The sequence below is a fragment of the Triturus cristatus genome, chromosome 3_2 (assembly GCF_964204655.1).
Source record: "Triturus cristatus chromosome 3_2, aTriCri1.1, whole genome shotgun sequence".
In the NCBI taxonomy this organism is placed as follows: Eukaryota; Metazoa; Chordata; class Amphibia; order Caudata; family Salamandridae; genus Triturus; species Triturus cristatus.
Window position 1 is genome coordinate 454,195,485 of NC_140584.1, and position 16,533 is coordinate 454,212,017.

Here is a 16,533-nt window from a genome sequence, read left to right on the forward strand (position 1 = left end):
GTCAACTGTTCAGGGGTTGGGAGCTTGATGAAGTCATCCAGGTGAATCAACATGGCCTCTAAGAAATCATGCAGCACACGGCAGAACATGCTCTGGGACATGCCACCAACATGAGCTATGGTATTTTGAAAGGTACCCGTGGCAAGAAAATGTAGGGCAGCCATTACCTTCAGCTGGGGTGTCAGTGCCGTAGGATACCTGTGCTGCGGTTGCAGGTGTGGTGCCAGTCTCGCCGTCAACTCCAGAATCAACCGTCGTGGGAAGCGGTAGCACCGGATCCGATCATTCTCCCGCATGGCAGCCAAGTCCGGAATTGGTCGGGCAAGAGGCGGCGCTCTGCAGTAATTTGGAAGTGACAAGGAAGAGTGAGTGCACTACGACAACAATTCATATGTACTGAGCACATGTTAATCTGTCAATACACATATGCTACATAGGGAGTCAGGTATGTGCTACATGCCCAGGACACGTATGGATGCAAGGTGACACTCCTACCAAGACCCAGCTACACACGGAGATTGAGAACCTCCCCATGCCATGCCATGGGAATAGCTGTGTCCCAGTGCAAGTGAACAACCAGACGCAAGACAGGAGTGACATACGCCCACACATCAGCAGAAGTAGGATGCCGATTGCAGAGACTGGTAGCGGAACACTAGAGCCACAGGTCACATGACATTACACTAGGACAGCCCACACACCTTGCCATGAAGGTGCACATGTCATGACTCACCACACATTCATTGTGAGGATGCAGACATGTCCTTGTCACGCTACTCCGTGTCCCATGCATACATGTGCACCTCACATCCGATACCACATGTGGCATGGTGTGCGGAACAGTGTGCAATGTCAATCTACACACAGACACATGTTGGTTGCTGCAACAGCTGCAGCTTTTGAGGGTGCTCCAACATCAACCTGATGGGAAGCCCCCACACATACATGACATAGTCACATTGTGCACCGTGGGTAGTGACAAGTCAGGTGTGGTAACCCCTGTACCGGGCATCAGGGGACACTTCCGTGTGTTGGTGTCCGTGCCATGCCAGTGACGCTCATCCCAAGTATGCATACATACCTGTGTGCCGCCTGTCACCACTGTGATGTGTGAAAACCGCCGTACTGCTGCTAAGAGGGCCTGTGTACGTTCCCATACCACTATGGGAGTGCTGCCGTATGTGTACCCATCGTGATGGCGAGCGTACAGGCATGTGTACGGGCCGTACCACTACGAGTACGCATACGCGAGGACACCCATAGTGATAGGGAGCGTACAGGCATGTGTATGGCCCATACCACTACGAGTACGCATACGCGAGGACACCCATAGTGATAGGGAGCGTACAGGCATGTGTACGGCCAGTACCACTACGAGTACGCATACGCAAGAACACCCATAGTGGTAGGGCCGTACACACGCCTGTACGCTCCCTATCACTATGGGTGTCCTCGCGTATGCGTACTCGTAGTGGTACGGGCCGTACACACGCCTGTACGCTCACTATCACTACGTGTACGCATACGCAAGAACACCCATAGTGGTAGGGCCGTACACACGCCTGTACGCTCCCTATCACTATGGGTGTCCTCGCGTATGCGTACTCGTAGTGGTACGGGCCGTACACACGCCTGTACGCTCACTATCACTATGGGTGTCCTCGCGTATGCATACTCGTAGTGGTACGGGCCGTACACACGCCTGTACGCTCACTATCACTACGTGTACGCATACGCAAGAACACCCATAGTGGTAGGGCCGTACACACGCCTGTACGCTCCCTATCACTATGGGTGTCCGCGCGTATGCGTACTCGTAGTGGTACGGGCCGTACACACGCCTGTACGCTCCCTATCACTATGGGTGTCCTCGCGTATGCGTACTCGTAGTGGTACGGGCCGTACACACGCCTGTACGCTCACTATCACTATGGGTGTCCTCGCGTATGCGTACTCGTAGTGGTACGGGCCGTACACACGCCTGTACGCTCACTATCACTACGTGTACGCATACGCGAGGACACCCATAGTGATAGTGAACGTAGGCACGCGTGTACGGGCCGTTGCAATGCATTTGGGGTGCCCTAGGGCCCCGGAACGCACCGTACCTGTGTGTGAAGCTCCAAATTACATAGGGGACACATGAGGGACAAGTATTAAGGCCTACATGCATGCTGGTTGTCATGGAGACCAAGTTAAAATTTTGAATTTGTTCTGGAAGGTGCACAGCAGAAGTCAGTTGGAATTAATCTACTTTGTTGCAATATGTTTGGGGGGCTGACATCATGCAGGAGAATGAAACCGATAGAGAACCCACAGACTGCTAGGTTTGAAGGGATTGGAGGAAACATAGGATGCAAATGTGATTGACCAATCACTCTGTACTCCTGTGCATGAGATGGGCCAGCAAGGCAGATATAAGGCAGCCAGGTCCCATGAGGGAGCACTTGCCTGCACATCTTTGTATTCCACGACCCAGCTGCTGCTACTGATTCCCTGGAACCATGTCAAGGGCTGTGGAGAGGTCACAGCCATTCACCCTGGAGGAGAACATGGCTTTGGTGGATGTGATCCTCCCACGGTACCCCATGCTGTATGGGCGACCAGGTTATCAGGTGAGTGCAGTGTCCACTGGCACAGACTGTGTCCCGTTTTAGTGACTGTGACTTCTGCCATTGTGTCCAGGTGTGACACACATGCTATGTACTGTAGGGGGGTCCCAGGGGGGGGAATGCCTGATGTCTCCCAGCAGTGCCCTGAGACAGGAGGGGTGGGGGCCTATCACTCCCAGCAGTGCCCTGAGACAGGAGGGGTGGGTGCAGAGTCCTCCCAGCAGTGCCCTGAGACAGGAGGGGTGGGGGCCTATCACTCCCAGCAGTGCCCTGAGACAGGAGGGGTGGGTGCAGAGTCCTCCCAGCAGTGCCCTGAGACAGGAGGGGTGGGTGCAGAGTCCTCCCAGCAGTGCCCTGAGACAGGAGGGGTGGGGGCCTATCACTCCCAGCAGTGCCCTGAGACAGGAGGGGTGGGTGCAGAGTCCTCCCAGCAGTGCCCTGAGACAGGAGGGGTGGGGGCCTATCACTCCCAGCAGTGCCCTGAGACAGTAGGGGTGGGGGCCTATCACTCCCAGCAGTGCCCTGAGACAGGAGGGGTGGGTGCAGAGTCCTCCCAGCAGTGCCCTGAGACAGGAGGGGTGGGTGCAGAGTCCTCCCAGCAGTGCCCTGAGACAGGAGGGGTGGGGGCCTATCACTCCCAGCAGTGCCCTGAGACAGGAGGGGTGGGGGCCTATCACTCCCAGCAGTGCCCTGAGACAGGAGGGGTGGGGGCCTATCACTCCCAGCAGTGCCCTGAGACAGTAGGGGTGGGGGCCTATCACTCCCAGCAGTGCCCTGAGACAGGAGGGGTGGGGGCCTATCACTCCCAGCAGTGCCCTGAGACAGGAGGGATGGGGGCCTATCACTCCCAGCAGTGCCCTGAGACAGGAGGGGTGGGTGCAGAGTCCTCCCAGCAGTGCCCTGAGACAGGAGGGGTGGGTGTGATGCACAGTGTGAGCCTGGCTCATTGATTGTGTAGTTGCCCTATTCCACCTGTGTCCTTTCAATGGCACGTACTGCTTTTGGGCTTCCCCCACAGGATCATGTCCCTATGACAAAGTTGCAATGCGTTGGATGCACACTATGCCTTGTTGTAAACAGCAAATGTGTTCTAATCTGTGTCCCCGTGACATGTGCAAGGTGTTTTGATGTAGTGTCACTTGTTCATCCTCACAGGTAGACGCCTCTGCCAAGGAGCAGATATGGCTGGACGCCGTCAACGCCGTGAGGAGTGCGGATGGTCGGAGGCGGCACCTGTCCCAGGTGAGGAAACGCTGGCAGGATATCCGGTGCTGGACGCGGAGGATCGCATGGGTCCTGCTGGGGGACTCACCTGAGAGCCACAAGAACCGCGGGCGCCGCCGTCTCTCCCACATCCAGAAACGTGTGCTGGCGGTGGTCTTTCCTCACTTGGACAGGCGTCTACAGGACATGCAGCAGCCGGAAGGGGGTAGGTACATGTGTGTGTTTGTTGTGTTTCACCAGCATTTGTAAGTGCACTGTTCCATGGATACACTTCCAGGGTTTATGGTGCTGTGCAGATCCTGTTCCCCACAGTATTGCAGTGCTCTCCTGCCTCCCTTCCCCTCCTTGCAATGTGTTCCCTGGTCTGTGTGTAGTCACTCCATCACAAGGTTATGTAGCCTGACACCTTCTCCAAGTGTACAATGCCTGCAGCATCATGTGTGGGGGTGGAGTGTAACAGGTTTTGTGACCTTGCCTGTGCCCTGTCCAGTTCTGGACTTGTGGGTTCCATGTCAGTTGGCACTAATGCTGAGTCCAGACATGGGAGTTAATCTCTCGAGTGCCAGGCCTTCAAGCAGGCATGTCCCATGTGGTGGCCTGTGACATGATGTGCATGAATGTGCGTTAGGCATAGTGCAGGGATGTTAGCGTGTGTTGCAGTCATTCCCATTCAGGAGCATGGAGTTGTGTGGCCACTACTGTCCCCAGGGGCATCTTTTCCTAGGTATCATGTGTGTAATCCGAGAATGTCGACAATCTCTGTGTCTACAGCATAGGTTGTGCTCTGTGCCATTGTCCCCTGGCACCATGTTTCTTGACGTGAGATGTATTACAAGTGTCCACTGTCCAGCCTGACCTGATTTTCAAAGTACATACTCACGGTGGCCATTGCCTGTGTGTCTTGTTGCAATCATCTGATGATGCCCATTTGTAGATTCTTATTAGGACAGGCGCACCTTGGGTATTTGGTGTGCAATCTTGAATTGTTGCATCCCATGTGTATTTCACCCAGACTAAGAGATGTAAGTGCTTCCTGTGTCTCCACAGATTTGTCTCATGTAGGGGGTGGGTGGGGCGGGCATGGCCTACATGTCAAGAACTGTCATCTCCTTGCTCGGACTGGCCAGTGTGTGATGTTTGTCTGGACATACACTCAAGGTGCAGCGTGCCAGTCAGGGTGGGCATGTTCTCAGTATTACCTATGCTGCATGTGCCTCTAGTTCCTGGCTTTGGTCCCTGCTCATCCCAATCTCCTGCCACGCTGTGTGGTGCAGATGCAGTGCTGTATTGTCCCCAGGGCCTTGCTCCTCAATCAGAATACCATGTCATCTCATTTGCTATTGTGTCATGCTCTCCATAGTTTTTCCATGGCATGGTGGGTCACACAACTGTGTCTTGCAGGGCCTACGTATGTACCTTGTTTTGTAGTTGTAACTCATCCTTTGTTTCAGGCTATGCACTGTAACCTACGTAGATTTGACTCATGTGACATATGTATACAGGTGTATGATTAATTTCTGTCTCTTCACCCTGCCCACAGCATCGTCGGGGGACACGGAGGGAGACATGGACACAGACGGCGCGGAGGGACCGAGCCCCAGTGCCAGCGGTGACATCGGGGCTGGCACTTTGAGTGGGACTGAGGCGGAGGAGAGTGAACCCGGGGACCTGTCGACTGGCACAACAGAGTATGAAGCTGACGGGTCCGAGGATGATCTCTCCGAGTGGGCGGTGGCTGCACCACCATCTGACAGCAGCCCTACATCTGGCACCGCCCCCTCCATTGGCATCAGCCGCCTCCCACGTGCTCGTGTCCCTTCCCAACGTGCCCGGTCACCACATGTCTCCTTCCTACCAGGCACCGCACCCCCTGCCCCTGTCTCCACTGCTGCCGCCAATGCTGAGTCTGTGGACATCCAGCGGCAGTTGCAGATTGGTCAGACTGCGATCCTTAATGTCCTCCATGGCCACAGCCAGGTCCTCAACAACATGGAGGCATACTTGGAGGGCATTCATTCATCGCAGGCTGACCAACGCAACTTGCTGAGGTCCATAGACTCCACACTGACTGCAGCAGTGGGTCTCCTGCAGCGCTACGTCCCACCCCCTACCCCTGCTCCTTCCACAATTCCCACTCCCATGCCTGTCCCACATACACCCAGACGTAAGCATGCACCCACCACAACAGACACAGGCACCACACCAGCAGGGAAGGTCCGCCGCACACCTCCTGACACGCACACACAGGGTGCAGTAGGCACACCCACTGGGTCGGGGGGCAAACGTGTGACACGCAGCCAGAGTGGGAGTCCGCATTCCACCCAATCCACTCCCTCCAAATCCCCTCCCCTCAGCTCTCCTGGCCACATCTCCCCCAAAGACTCCTTCATGGCCGCTCTGTCCCTGAGCCCCACAGTGACGCCACCACGCAAGCGGTCAAGGAAGTCCTCGGTCAGGGTGGTTGAGTCCCCCCCCTGTCCACACCCTCCCCCAGTGGCGCTGCGACCCATCCCTCTGCCCCCCCCTCCTTGGGGCCTGTGGTACCTTCGGGTGCAGGGAAGTCCCTGGAGGACCTTGCTAAGGTGTGCAGCGAGATCCTGGCCTCCGCCTTTGGCCCTGCCCCCCACCCCCTGTGGTGGAGTCCTCCATCCCTGCACCCACAACGCCTACCCTTCACCCTCCTGTCCCTGCGGTGCCTGTTTCTTCCCCCCCACACGATGCCCTCACCCCTGTTGAAGACAACGGCTTGTAACTGTGCAGGCAAGCTAGGGGACACGCATCCCACTGTGTCCCCCATCCAGCTGGGACTCCTGGACTGCCCTATGGGGTTTGTTAATATTGGACTTACGTCATACTAGTTTTTTGCTCCTGCTGAATAAAGCTATTTTTTTTTGCCCTTGGAACACTCCTGCATTGCTGGCATTGCTGTTGGTGGGGCTGCTACATGGTTGTGGGTATTGGTCATGTGTTGGGTGTGTGGGAAATGTAGTAGTGTGCTGCTCATAGGGGGGACCCTGGGATCTGTGTGCCATCACACGGTGTTAGCTACCTTTCTCCATTCATGTAAGCAGTTGCTGCATGTTGCAATTGTCCCAAGGTGTATTCCTTCCTCTGTGTACCCTGACTTCTTCCCTGCAGGGTGTCCCCTGACTTTGGCACAGAGCTGTGTGTCCATTAGCTGGGTGTGTGACGTAGTCCTTCACCTTTGCACATGCATGCTGAGCGATGTCTCCACCTGCATCATTCGTGGCATCCTTGGTAGTCATTGTACTTGTGTATGTGGCCTATTGACATGACTTCATGTGTACATGTTTTCTTTTCTGCGCTATGCATGCGTATACTCCCAGCCTCGCACACATGTGGTACATGTACTGCAGGGTCTTTGTGCACCTGACTGACATTTGTGGGCATGGTATCTGTGACTACTCCACCCTTTGCGTTCCATGGGCACTGCTGGGATTGATGGGCACCCACCCCTCCTGTCTCAGGGCACTGCTGGGAGTGATAGGCCCCCACCCCTCCTGTCTCAGGGCACTGCTGGGAGTGATAGGCCCCCACCCCTACTGTCTCAGGGCACTGCTGGGAGTGATAGGTACCCACCCCTACTGTCTCAGGGCACTGCTGGGAGTGATAGGCACCCACCCATCCTGTCTCAGGGCACTGCTGGGAGTGATAGGCCCCCACTCCTCCTGTCTCAGGGCACTGCTGGGAGTGATAGGCCCCCACCCCTACTGTCTCAGGGCACTGCTGGGAGGACTCTGCACCCACCCCTCCTGTCTCAGGGCACTGCTGGGAGGACTCTGCACACACCCCTCCTGCCTCTGGGCACTGCTGGGAGGACTCTGCACACACCCCTCCTGTGTCTGGGCACTGCTGGGAGGACTCTGCACACACCCCTCCTGTCTCAGGGCACTGCTGGGAGTGATAGGCCCCCACCCCTCCTGTCTCAGGGCACTGCTGGGAGTGATAGGCACCCACCCCTCCTGTCTCAGGGCACTGCTGGGAGTGATAGGCCCCCACCCCTCCTGTCTCAGGGCACTGCTGGGAGTGATAGGCCCCCACCCCTACTGTCTCAGGGCACTGCTGGGAGTGATAGGCACCTACCCCTCCTGTCTCAGGGCACTGCTGGGAGGACTCTGCACACACCACTCTTGTGACTGGGCACTGCTGGGAGGACTCTGCACCCATCTCTCCAATTTCACAATATGTACGCTCATGACATACACGGATGTGGGTACGCTCCATGCATTCGAGGTGGGGGTACGTGTCGTACTTACACTGTTGGGGTGGGGCTACGCTCCATGCATTCGAGGTGAGGGTACGTGTCTTACTTACACTGTTGGGGTAGGGGTACGCTCCATACGTACGCGAGTGGGGGTACGGGTCGTACTTACACTGTTGGGGTGGGGGTACGCTCCATACGTACGCGGGTGTGGGTACGGGTCGTACTTACACTGTTGGGGTGGGGGTACGCTCCATACGTACGCGGGTGTGGGTACGGGTCGTACTTCCACTGTTGGGGTGGGGGTACGCTCCATACGTATGCGGCTGGGTGTACGGGTCGTACTTACACTGTTGGGGTGGGGGTACGCTCCATGCGTACGCGGGTGTGGGTATGGGTCGTACTTACACTGTTGGGGTGGGGGTACGCTCCATACGTACGCAGGTGTGGGTACGGGTCGTACTTCCACTGTTGGGGTGTGGGTACGCTCCACACGTACGCGGGTGGGGGTACGGGTCGTACTTACACTGTTGGGGTGGGGGTACGCTCCATGCGTACGCGGGTGTGGGTACGGGTCGTACTTACACTGTTGGGGTGGGGGTACGCTCCATACGTACGCGGGTGGGGGTACGGGTCGTACTTCCACTGTTGGGGTGGGGGTACGCTCCATGCGTACGCGGGTGTGGGTACGGGTCGTACTTAGACTGTTGGGGTGGGGGTACGCTCCATACGTACGCGGGTGGGGGTACGGGTCGTACTTCCACTGTTGGGGTGGGGGTACGCTCCATACGTACACGGGTGTGGGTACGGGTCGTACTTACACTGTTGGGGTGGGGGTACGCTCCATGCATACGGGGTGGGGGTAGGGTCCGTACATATCCGTCCCCACGCTATGTGATGCTTGTGCTGCCCGTACCCAGGCCTTTGCCACGTGGGTACGAGCCGTCCCGCCATTGTTGGGGTGACATGGGTGTGGGCGTGGTACGACTCGTACCCACGCTCTTCAGGCGTGGGTACGGGACGTACCTGTCTGGTTGGGTTGCCGGTTCGCGTCGTGACGGACTTCCGTTGTGGCGGTCGCTGGCTTAGCTGGACACGCCCCCACCCCCTCGTAGTGACCAGGGCATGGGAGTCAGGTATGTCCAGGGCATGTGTGCTGTGTGACTTTGGTGGGGGTTTTGTGGCCTGCCCCTGGTCCTGCCCCCCCACCCCACCCCACTTTCCCCCCTCCCTTAGTTGTTCTGACCTTCTGCAGCGTCTGCGTCCGAACCTGTAGAGGAGGTCGACTGCTATGAGGGCCGGGATGACACGTAGGTTCGGGTCCATGTCTGTCCGTCGCGTACGGGTCCTCCTTGTTCGCGTCGTCCTGTCTGTCCGTCGCGTACTGGTCCTCCTTGATCGCGTCGTCCTGTCTGTCCGTCGCGTACTGGTACTCCTTGTTCGCGTCGTCCTGTCTGTCCGTCGCGTACAGGTCCTCCTTGTTCGCGTCGTCCTGTCTGTCCGTCGCGTACTGGTAGTCCTTGTTCGCGTCGTCCTGCTTTCCCGGCAGTTTTTGGCAGCCGGAAAATATTCACCGTGCGGGATGACGTCGGTGCGAATCGTAATTCCTGGTTCGTGAATGGCAGGCTGCGAGCGTCCCGACGTCAGGTCGGCGCTTTCCCGGATCGCATTTGTAGGTTTATTTTGTTCGGTCGGGGTTTTTTACGATTCGTACGGAAATGGTGTTCCCGTGCGAATCGTAATAGCATGTTTGTAGATTTTGACGACCGGGTACGCGTCGGACGGAGAATATGCTCCGTCCGACGGTTCGTACCCGGTTTTTACAGGATCGTGATCGGCACCAGATTGTCTACCACTACTTGAGGCCACCTGTAAGTACCGTCTATTCGGTACCCAGACCGGATGTCCCTGATTATTTGTTTGAAACAAGTCATACTACCAGTCCTTTGCTCTCAGCCCCAGCTTCCCTCTCAGGCCCATCCTCCACCTCTTCCAAGCCAACCCAATTTGTGCTTCTATATCTTCTGTTGTGTGATGTCTTCGCATATCAGATCTTATGAGGATCCTTTGAGCGAGCCCTTTCTTTTTCTTGCAGGCGTGTGTTGTTTCAATCATCATGACTATATGTATCCTGACTGTTAGGTAGGCAGTTGCCGACAACATTTTGACTTTACCCAGAGACCAGGTTACTATCCTCTGGGGAATAGGGTCATAATCTCCAAACAGGCCAGTTTGGGCTCTTGTAAACTTTTCCATTAAAGGCATCAATCATCTATTTTTACCATGAAAGGGATTTTTTTTTCTTAAACTAAGCGTAAAATTCCTTTGAACCAATATTCTAGCATTTTCTCAGGCATAATTACTCACAACAGCCCATATGTATGCCATTTAACTCCCTTGCTATTGGTACATTTTGTGAGCCATCAACTAAGGCCTTACATGAAATTTAAATAGGCCAATGGTGTGGAACAATTTTCACCAATACCTTTTTATGGCAAGAGCATACACAGTGTGGCACTGCATAGCAGTGTCACGGGGCACTAGTGAAAAAATGGTCCAGAAAAAGGCAAAAACCATGGGGTGACCATTGACAAAAGACGCATTTCCTTCCATTTTCTACAATATTCATATTCAGAGACAGGTTCAACTTTTAGATATGAGAAGATGAGACAATTTGTTTTCTTCTGGATGCTTTTAGCCAATAGGTATGTCGAATCAGATGCTCTTGATTGCTGCTTCAAAACACCAGGTGCAGTTTCTGTAAACTAACCTGATTTCTCTGACATAAAAATGATATCGTGAGAAGATGGGATTATGGAGTTTATAGGTGAACCACTGAACCCATTGTGTCAGTCCCAAGGTGCTAGCTACCCATCAAAACTTTATTTACCTATGTCTCTAAGAAAATCACCACTCTCACAGTGACTGATCTTCACCTCTCTCTCAAAATAACCCTCTAGATTTCTTTATTTATTTTGCAGGTTATAAGCGTGAATAAGATCCCTGGGTGTCAGGACACTCTACCTACGAAAAGTTACAACTGCCTACAATCAGTTTAAATAAGGGCAGTTACAAAGTACAATTGCGAAGATCTTTTAATACCGATAGTCATTTTCTAGGATAGCAGTTGTGGATAAAAGTTGGCATAGTTGCTGAAGTGAGAGCTTCACTTGCAATAGCTGCAGTGTGTTAACTCATGTTTCTTGGCTTCCTGGTAGCTTATAGTCAAGTGGGGCCAGACCCAATATGGCAGCCATGTACTTTTTGGCCAATCCCCATATCCTACCTTATGAAGTAAAAACTCATCCACATTAAGAAAGTGGCCGAAACATATCCCAAATAAACATTCTCATTAATGTAAGCTGCGCCGAAGCAGTACCCGATTTTTGCAAAAAAGTGTTAAGTGACGTGTTTACATCGTAATGTGACATGCATCCAGTAATCAGTCACATGTAAGGCCGGACTGGGCGTAGGGGGCACCAGGCGGAAGGGTGGGGGCCGCTTTTCTTATTGGGGGCCGGCTTCGTAGCAGTGCAACAGTTTTAAAAGCAGTGCAGAGTTCCACCAACAATAAAACTGCCAAAATAACTCTGCTGATTGATGTACCCTCTGGAGAGAGATCAGAGTTTTGTCTAGTGGCAGTTTTGACACATCTAAGGTAGCCCGGAGGGTTAATGTGCATGCTGCAAAATGTGTGTACTATGCAGATCACAGAACAGTATTTTATGTGCATAACTCAGTGGATTGCTGCTTTTCTCACAGAGATCCTTTTGTTACTGTACAGTTCATATGTTACAATCGTAATCTAAATTTGAAAGTTATGTTTTGCCCCAGTCCTTCATCATCCTAATTTTGCTAAAAAGGGTTTGTTTGGGTTGCTGTATCCTGGCGAACTGTAAGGCCATCCTTTACTATGGTTTAAAAAGTAATACAATTGAATATGTAATGAAAAATGCGTAGGAGTATGCTTTGCACCGCACAGCGGCTGGTCGGACAAAATTTGCAAGGGCTACTTTGGGTTCCCAGTCCGGCCCAGGTCATATGAGTATTTATGTGTTGAACAGTTATCACATGAGTAAGAGGTATTAATTGAAATGACGTAATAGCGGCTATGGCAAGAAAAAATGCACTACGATGAAGCGGCAGAACCACTTTCCACTTCCTCTCCCTCAGGTATCGAACTACTTGAACTGGATGGTGCGCAATCTGGCCGACATGGAGATCCAGCTAGGAGCAGTGAAACGCATCAACGGGCTGCTGAAAACCGAAACGGAAAATTATAAAGGACTTCTCTGTGAGTGTGACATTCAAGCATCAGAGATAAACGCTGTTAAATGTTTAATGATGCAAGATTAAGTGGACATGAATATCTTATGAATGTCATTAATTAACTGCTCCGTTCTGCTCCCGGCGCAGCGCCGTCTCAGATCCCACAGAACTGGCCCGACAGCGGCGAAATCCTGATACAGAACCTAAGCGTGCGCTACGACAGCTCTCTGAAGCCCGTCCTCAAGCACGTGAACGCCCACATCTGCCCCGGGCAAAAGGTAACCGAGAATCCAGGCTAGCGGCAGAACACTGATTTTAACAAAAATGTATTTGACTGATTTACAGAATGAATATACATATATCGACTACTGTACTCATCCTTTTGTTTCTTCATAAAACGTTGTCCTAACATTGACAAGCAATGCTCCTTGCAAAAAAGCTAAGTGGAAATTTAGGCTAGCCAGCAACAGAAAAAATTTAAAAGCAGAGAAGAAGGGAAAAACTGTTATATTAAATTACTCTTTGGATTAGTATGCGTAATATATTTTTTAAAAAAGTAAACAAAACTTGAAAGAGAAAAATTTAATAATAAGAAGACGACTTCAAACGAAGCAGTTGATCGTTAACATAGACTGAATAAATTCAGTGGCACAAGGCTTTGAATATTAAAGAAACGTCCTAGGGCACAGTTCTTCAGCGTTTCCTACAAACCAGATTTAAATGTTATTATATTTTCTTCCAAGAACAACTTGTTGTTAACCCATATACATTCACGTGATTAAAATAATAGGAGACACTGTGAATTTAGGGCCTCATTTATGGAAAGTGTTGCATCGCTGCGGTAAAACAGCGATGCAACACTTTTCAGTGCGCCCTCCTTGCGACAGGTTGGATGCGCCTTTTTTTACTGTATGGTGCTTCATGTCACAAGGGTTGACAGATACGTCAGAAATCCTGACGTATCTGTCGCCGAAATAATGGCCCATTGCTGGAGTGTGTCTGGAAACAGATGCAACTCTTGCAATGTGTCATTTCAGATGGGGAAAGCCCCATGTGAAAAGGCCTGCGTGCCCCCTTATGCCTGCTTCAAGCAGGCGTAAGGATTTGACACAGTGAGGCCGAAGAAGTGTTGCAGTGAAATTTCATAGATTTCATTCCGACACTTCTACGAGCCTTTTCTGCGCCGGAACGCCCAACCTGAATATATTATACCTGTCGCAGGTATTATGTAGCGCAGGGGTTTACAAAGTGATGCATCTGCCTAAATGCATCACTTTGTAAATATGGCTCAGTGTGGCGCATTTTTTACACTGCCGCAGCTTCACATAAAGTGACGCAACGGCGGAGTAAGGGCCTCATAAATAAGGCGCTTAGTGTTTAGAACATAAGGCATTTGCAAGCTCTGTGCACGGACTTGTAGGACATCCACAGAAATAAACCATGTTTTTGGAGTGAGGATATCACAATCGCTATGAATATACCTGATATGAGCAGGTGTCAAAATACTAGGCCTGAAATGGTGTTACTGACTTGAGAAGTGCATTAATGTGTGCTAAAAAAGCATGCCACTTTTTTCAAAAATGGCACCTGTAGCAATTTTCTCCTATCTGTAGCTCTGTTCTTCTCTTCTGCCATTCTTAGTTACCTACGCGTAGTGATAGTTTTCCATTTTGAGGATAGAGTAACATTCTGACTGCTATCAGAAGAACACAACAGAGATTTCTTTGGGTTTGCGGTCCTGGGGGGCAACCAGCAAAAGTGCTGCAGGTAAAGTACTTAACTCCAGGGCCCTCATTATGAATGGCCACCTAATTCCAAAGAGCTGGTAATTGTTCCATCAGAATTATTAGGAAAAAGGGGATCACCACGGATCTCCTGACATTAACCTGGAAATTTCATCTGATAAAATCAGCCAAAATTTCCGGATGAAAGTCTTGCCCAAAATGAGGAATTACCAGAGAATGTGACCCAGAATTACCAATTCTCAGTTGATTTCTTAGTAGACACTCAGGGACCACATTGCAATGCGGCGGATGTTCCCAACCCCCAGAGTTACGAGTAGTCCTTGTATTAGTAACTCTGGGGATTGGGCAAGATCCAGCCCATTTATCAGGTCACTGAAAATGAGAGCCCAAATGAGATGAAGTTGCATTTTATATCACTCATAGACCTTTAGTCGTCTGAGGAACCACTGTACATTTCGAAAAGCAGACTAACGCTATATGACAATAGCGAAGGATGACAAATAGGCTCTCTGCAATCTGCACTACACTACATAAATGACAACTCTTAGGGTGATGCACCAACACCTTTCAAAGATGGATTTTTAAGAGCCTTCTGTCATTTAGTGTTATATTTTGTTAAAGGGCTGACAAGGGAGATATAAACCTATAGTCTCACAAACTCCCTTCTACAACTTTTATCCTTTAAGAAGAATTAGTTCAAGGGTGATTGTTAACTACTGAACAAATTACCTTTTGCATTTGTGGTCACTGAGCCCCCTTCCCGTAGAAGAGGTAAGTCAGAGATGAAATCGAGGAAGGGGAGTTGTCTAACATTCAGTCGTATCTGCAAAGCTGCTTCAAATGCTCAAAGCAAAACTCTGTCCATCTCACCTACAATGCATAGTACTAGGCCTGGGAGTCATTTTAATTACGATGGAGTAATCAGAGTAGTTTTGGTAATTCCACATTACGTTCTGATGCAGAATTACAAATAATAACATAATTACACCCAGTTGTGTAATTGAGTAATTTGGAGGGAAAAAATCCTTCAGCGAAAGAGCATTTAGCGAGTGTGAGCAGCTACTCTTCATGTTCTGTTGCATTTAGCACAATGTCTTAACTTTGCATCTATTTCGAATGCAAAGGGCATTTTTGCACTAAGAAAAAATGCCAAATGCTGAATTACTCTTCTTGTGTAATTCTGTTTTATCTTCCAGAATCTTTAGGCAATTACACATGATTGCGCTACAAGATATTACACAAATTAATCCCACCCCACATTGCACACTAATCACAGGCTGTTTGAAATGTTCCTTTATAAAGCCTGCTGGATGGTACAATAGGCAGCTGAACACAGAATTCGTGTTCCACGTCACACACCCATTTCTTTAGGTCTGGCTTGATAGCACAGTTGTAGGCAAGACTTATTGTTACCCATGCTTTAAAATATACATTGTGTGAGTTGAGGCTCCACCCAGAGGAGCATATCTCTCTCACCTCACGCTATTTGCTGTTTGGTGTATCATTTTATATCCTATTTCATGTTTGCATTACAGTGTATAAGGGACTATCTTACATGTCGAAAGTACAATGAATCATTACACATTAGATTCTTTATCTCATGGATGCATGGTATTCCAAAAAAAATAATCGTTTTTTTAATTGTTTTACACTGCCACAGACCTCTTTTACCTTTTAGTCAGTGCTCAAAGCGCTAGACTGACCTATTGGTTTTGCCACTGTGTGTTAGGAAAGCTAACTCGATGTGGGAAAAGATCCATTTCCTCTGGTAAGCACTCACTCCTCATTCTGACATTAGTTCCCCAAAAATCCTGAAGTATCCAGCAAGTGATGATAGTGGTTGGTAGCTCGCACAGCCCTGCATAAATACTTATGGAAAGGTATGCTTTCTGCGCAGGGAAGAATGGCTATGGGCCCTCCTTCCTTAGCTCTATTTGCAGTTTCCATAATCTGGTGGTCCAAGGTGTTGGTTACATAGATGGCCTTGTAAATGAGGTCCTTAATTTGAATATATAGATATTTATATGCACAAAAAAACAAAGGTAATGATAAAAAATCTTCCATTTAAAAAAAACTCAAAACACTAAGGGCCTGTTTCATAAAGGTAAACGTATACTTTTGTGTACGTTTACGATTGTTTGCTATTCACAGAGAAATTTACGAGTAGTATGTTTATGATGCAGAGTTTCCGCCCATAAAAAGACCTAGCTTTACACCAAAGAATACGTTTACCTTTGTGAATCAGGCCCTGAGATTTATCCGTTATATGTAACTCACATCAGTGTAACTTGTACCTGCGTAGATTTCAGGCGTCATCAGTGTTGTAATATGTGTAGTTATTAAGCAGTTTATCATAGCGGTGCAAGACCAGTGAACAAGGCTCAGGGAGAGCTGAAAATCATATTGTTGACCCTGAATAAACACTTTGCCCTGGAGTGTGCGCCTCCAGACTTGTTTGTTT

At 50.5% G+C, this 16,533-nt stretch overlaps 1 protein-coding gene across 2 annotated transcripts in view; it reads left to right on the forward strand.

Moving 5' to 3' along the window:
• Positions 1-16,533, forward strand: part of ABCC8 (ATP binding cassette subfamily C member 8) — a 1,425,084-nt gene that overhangs the window by 1,271,025 nt on the left and 137,526 nt on the right. For both annotated transcript variants that reach the window (XM_085648067.1, XM_085648068.1), the window contains 2 exons: positions 12,232-12,352; positions 12,475-12,605. In XM_085648067.1, coding sequence (XP_085504193.1) covers positions 12,232-12,352; positions 12,475-12,605 — 252 coding nt within the window. The remainder of the gene's footprint in view (positions 1-12,231; positions 12,353-12,474; positions 12,606-16,533) is intronic.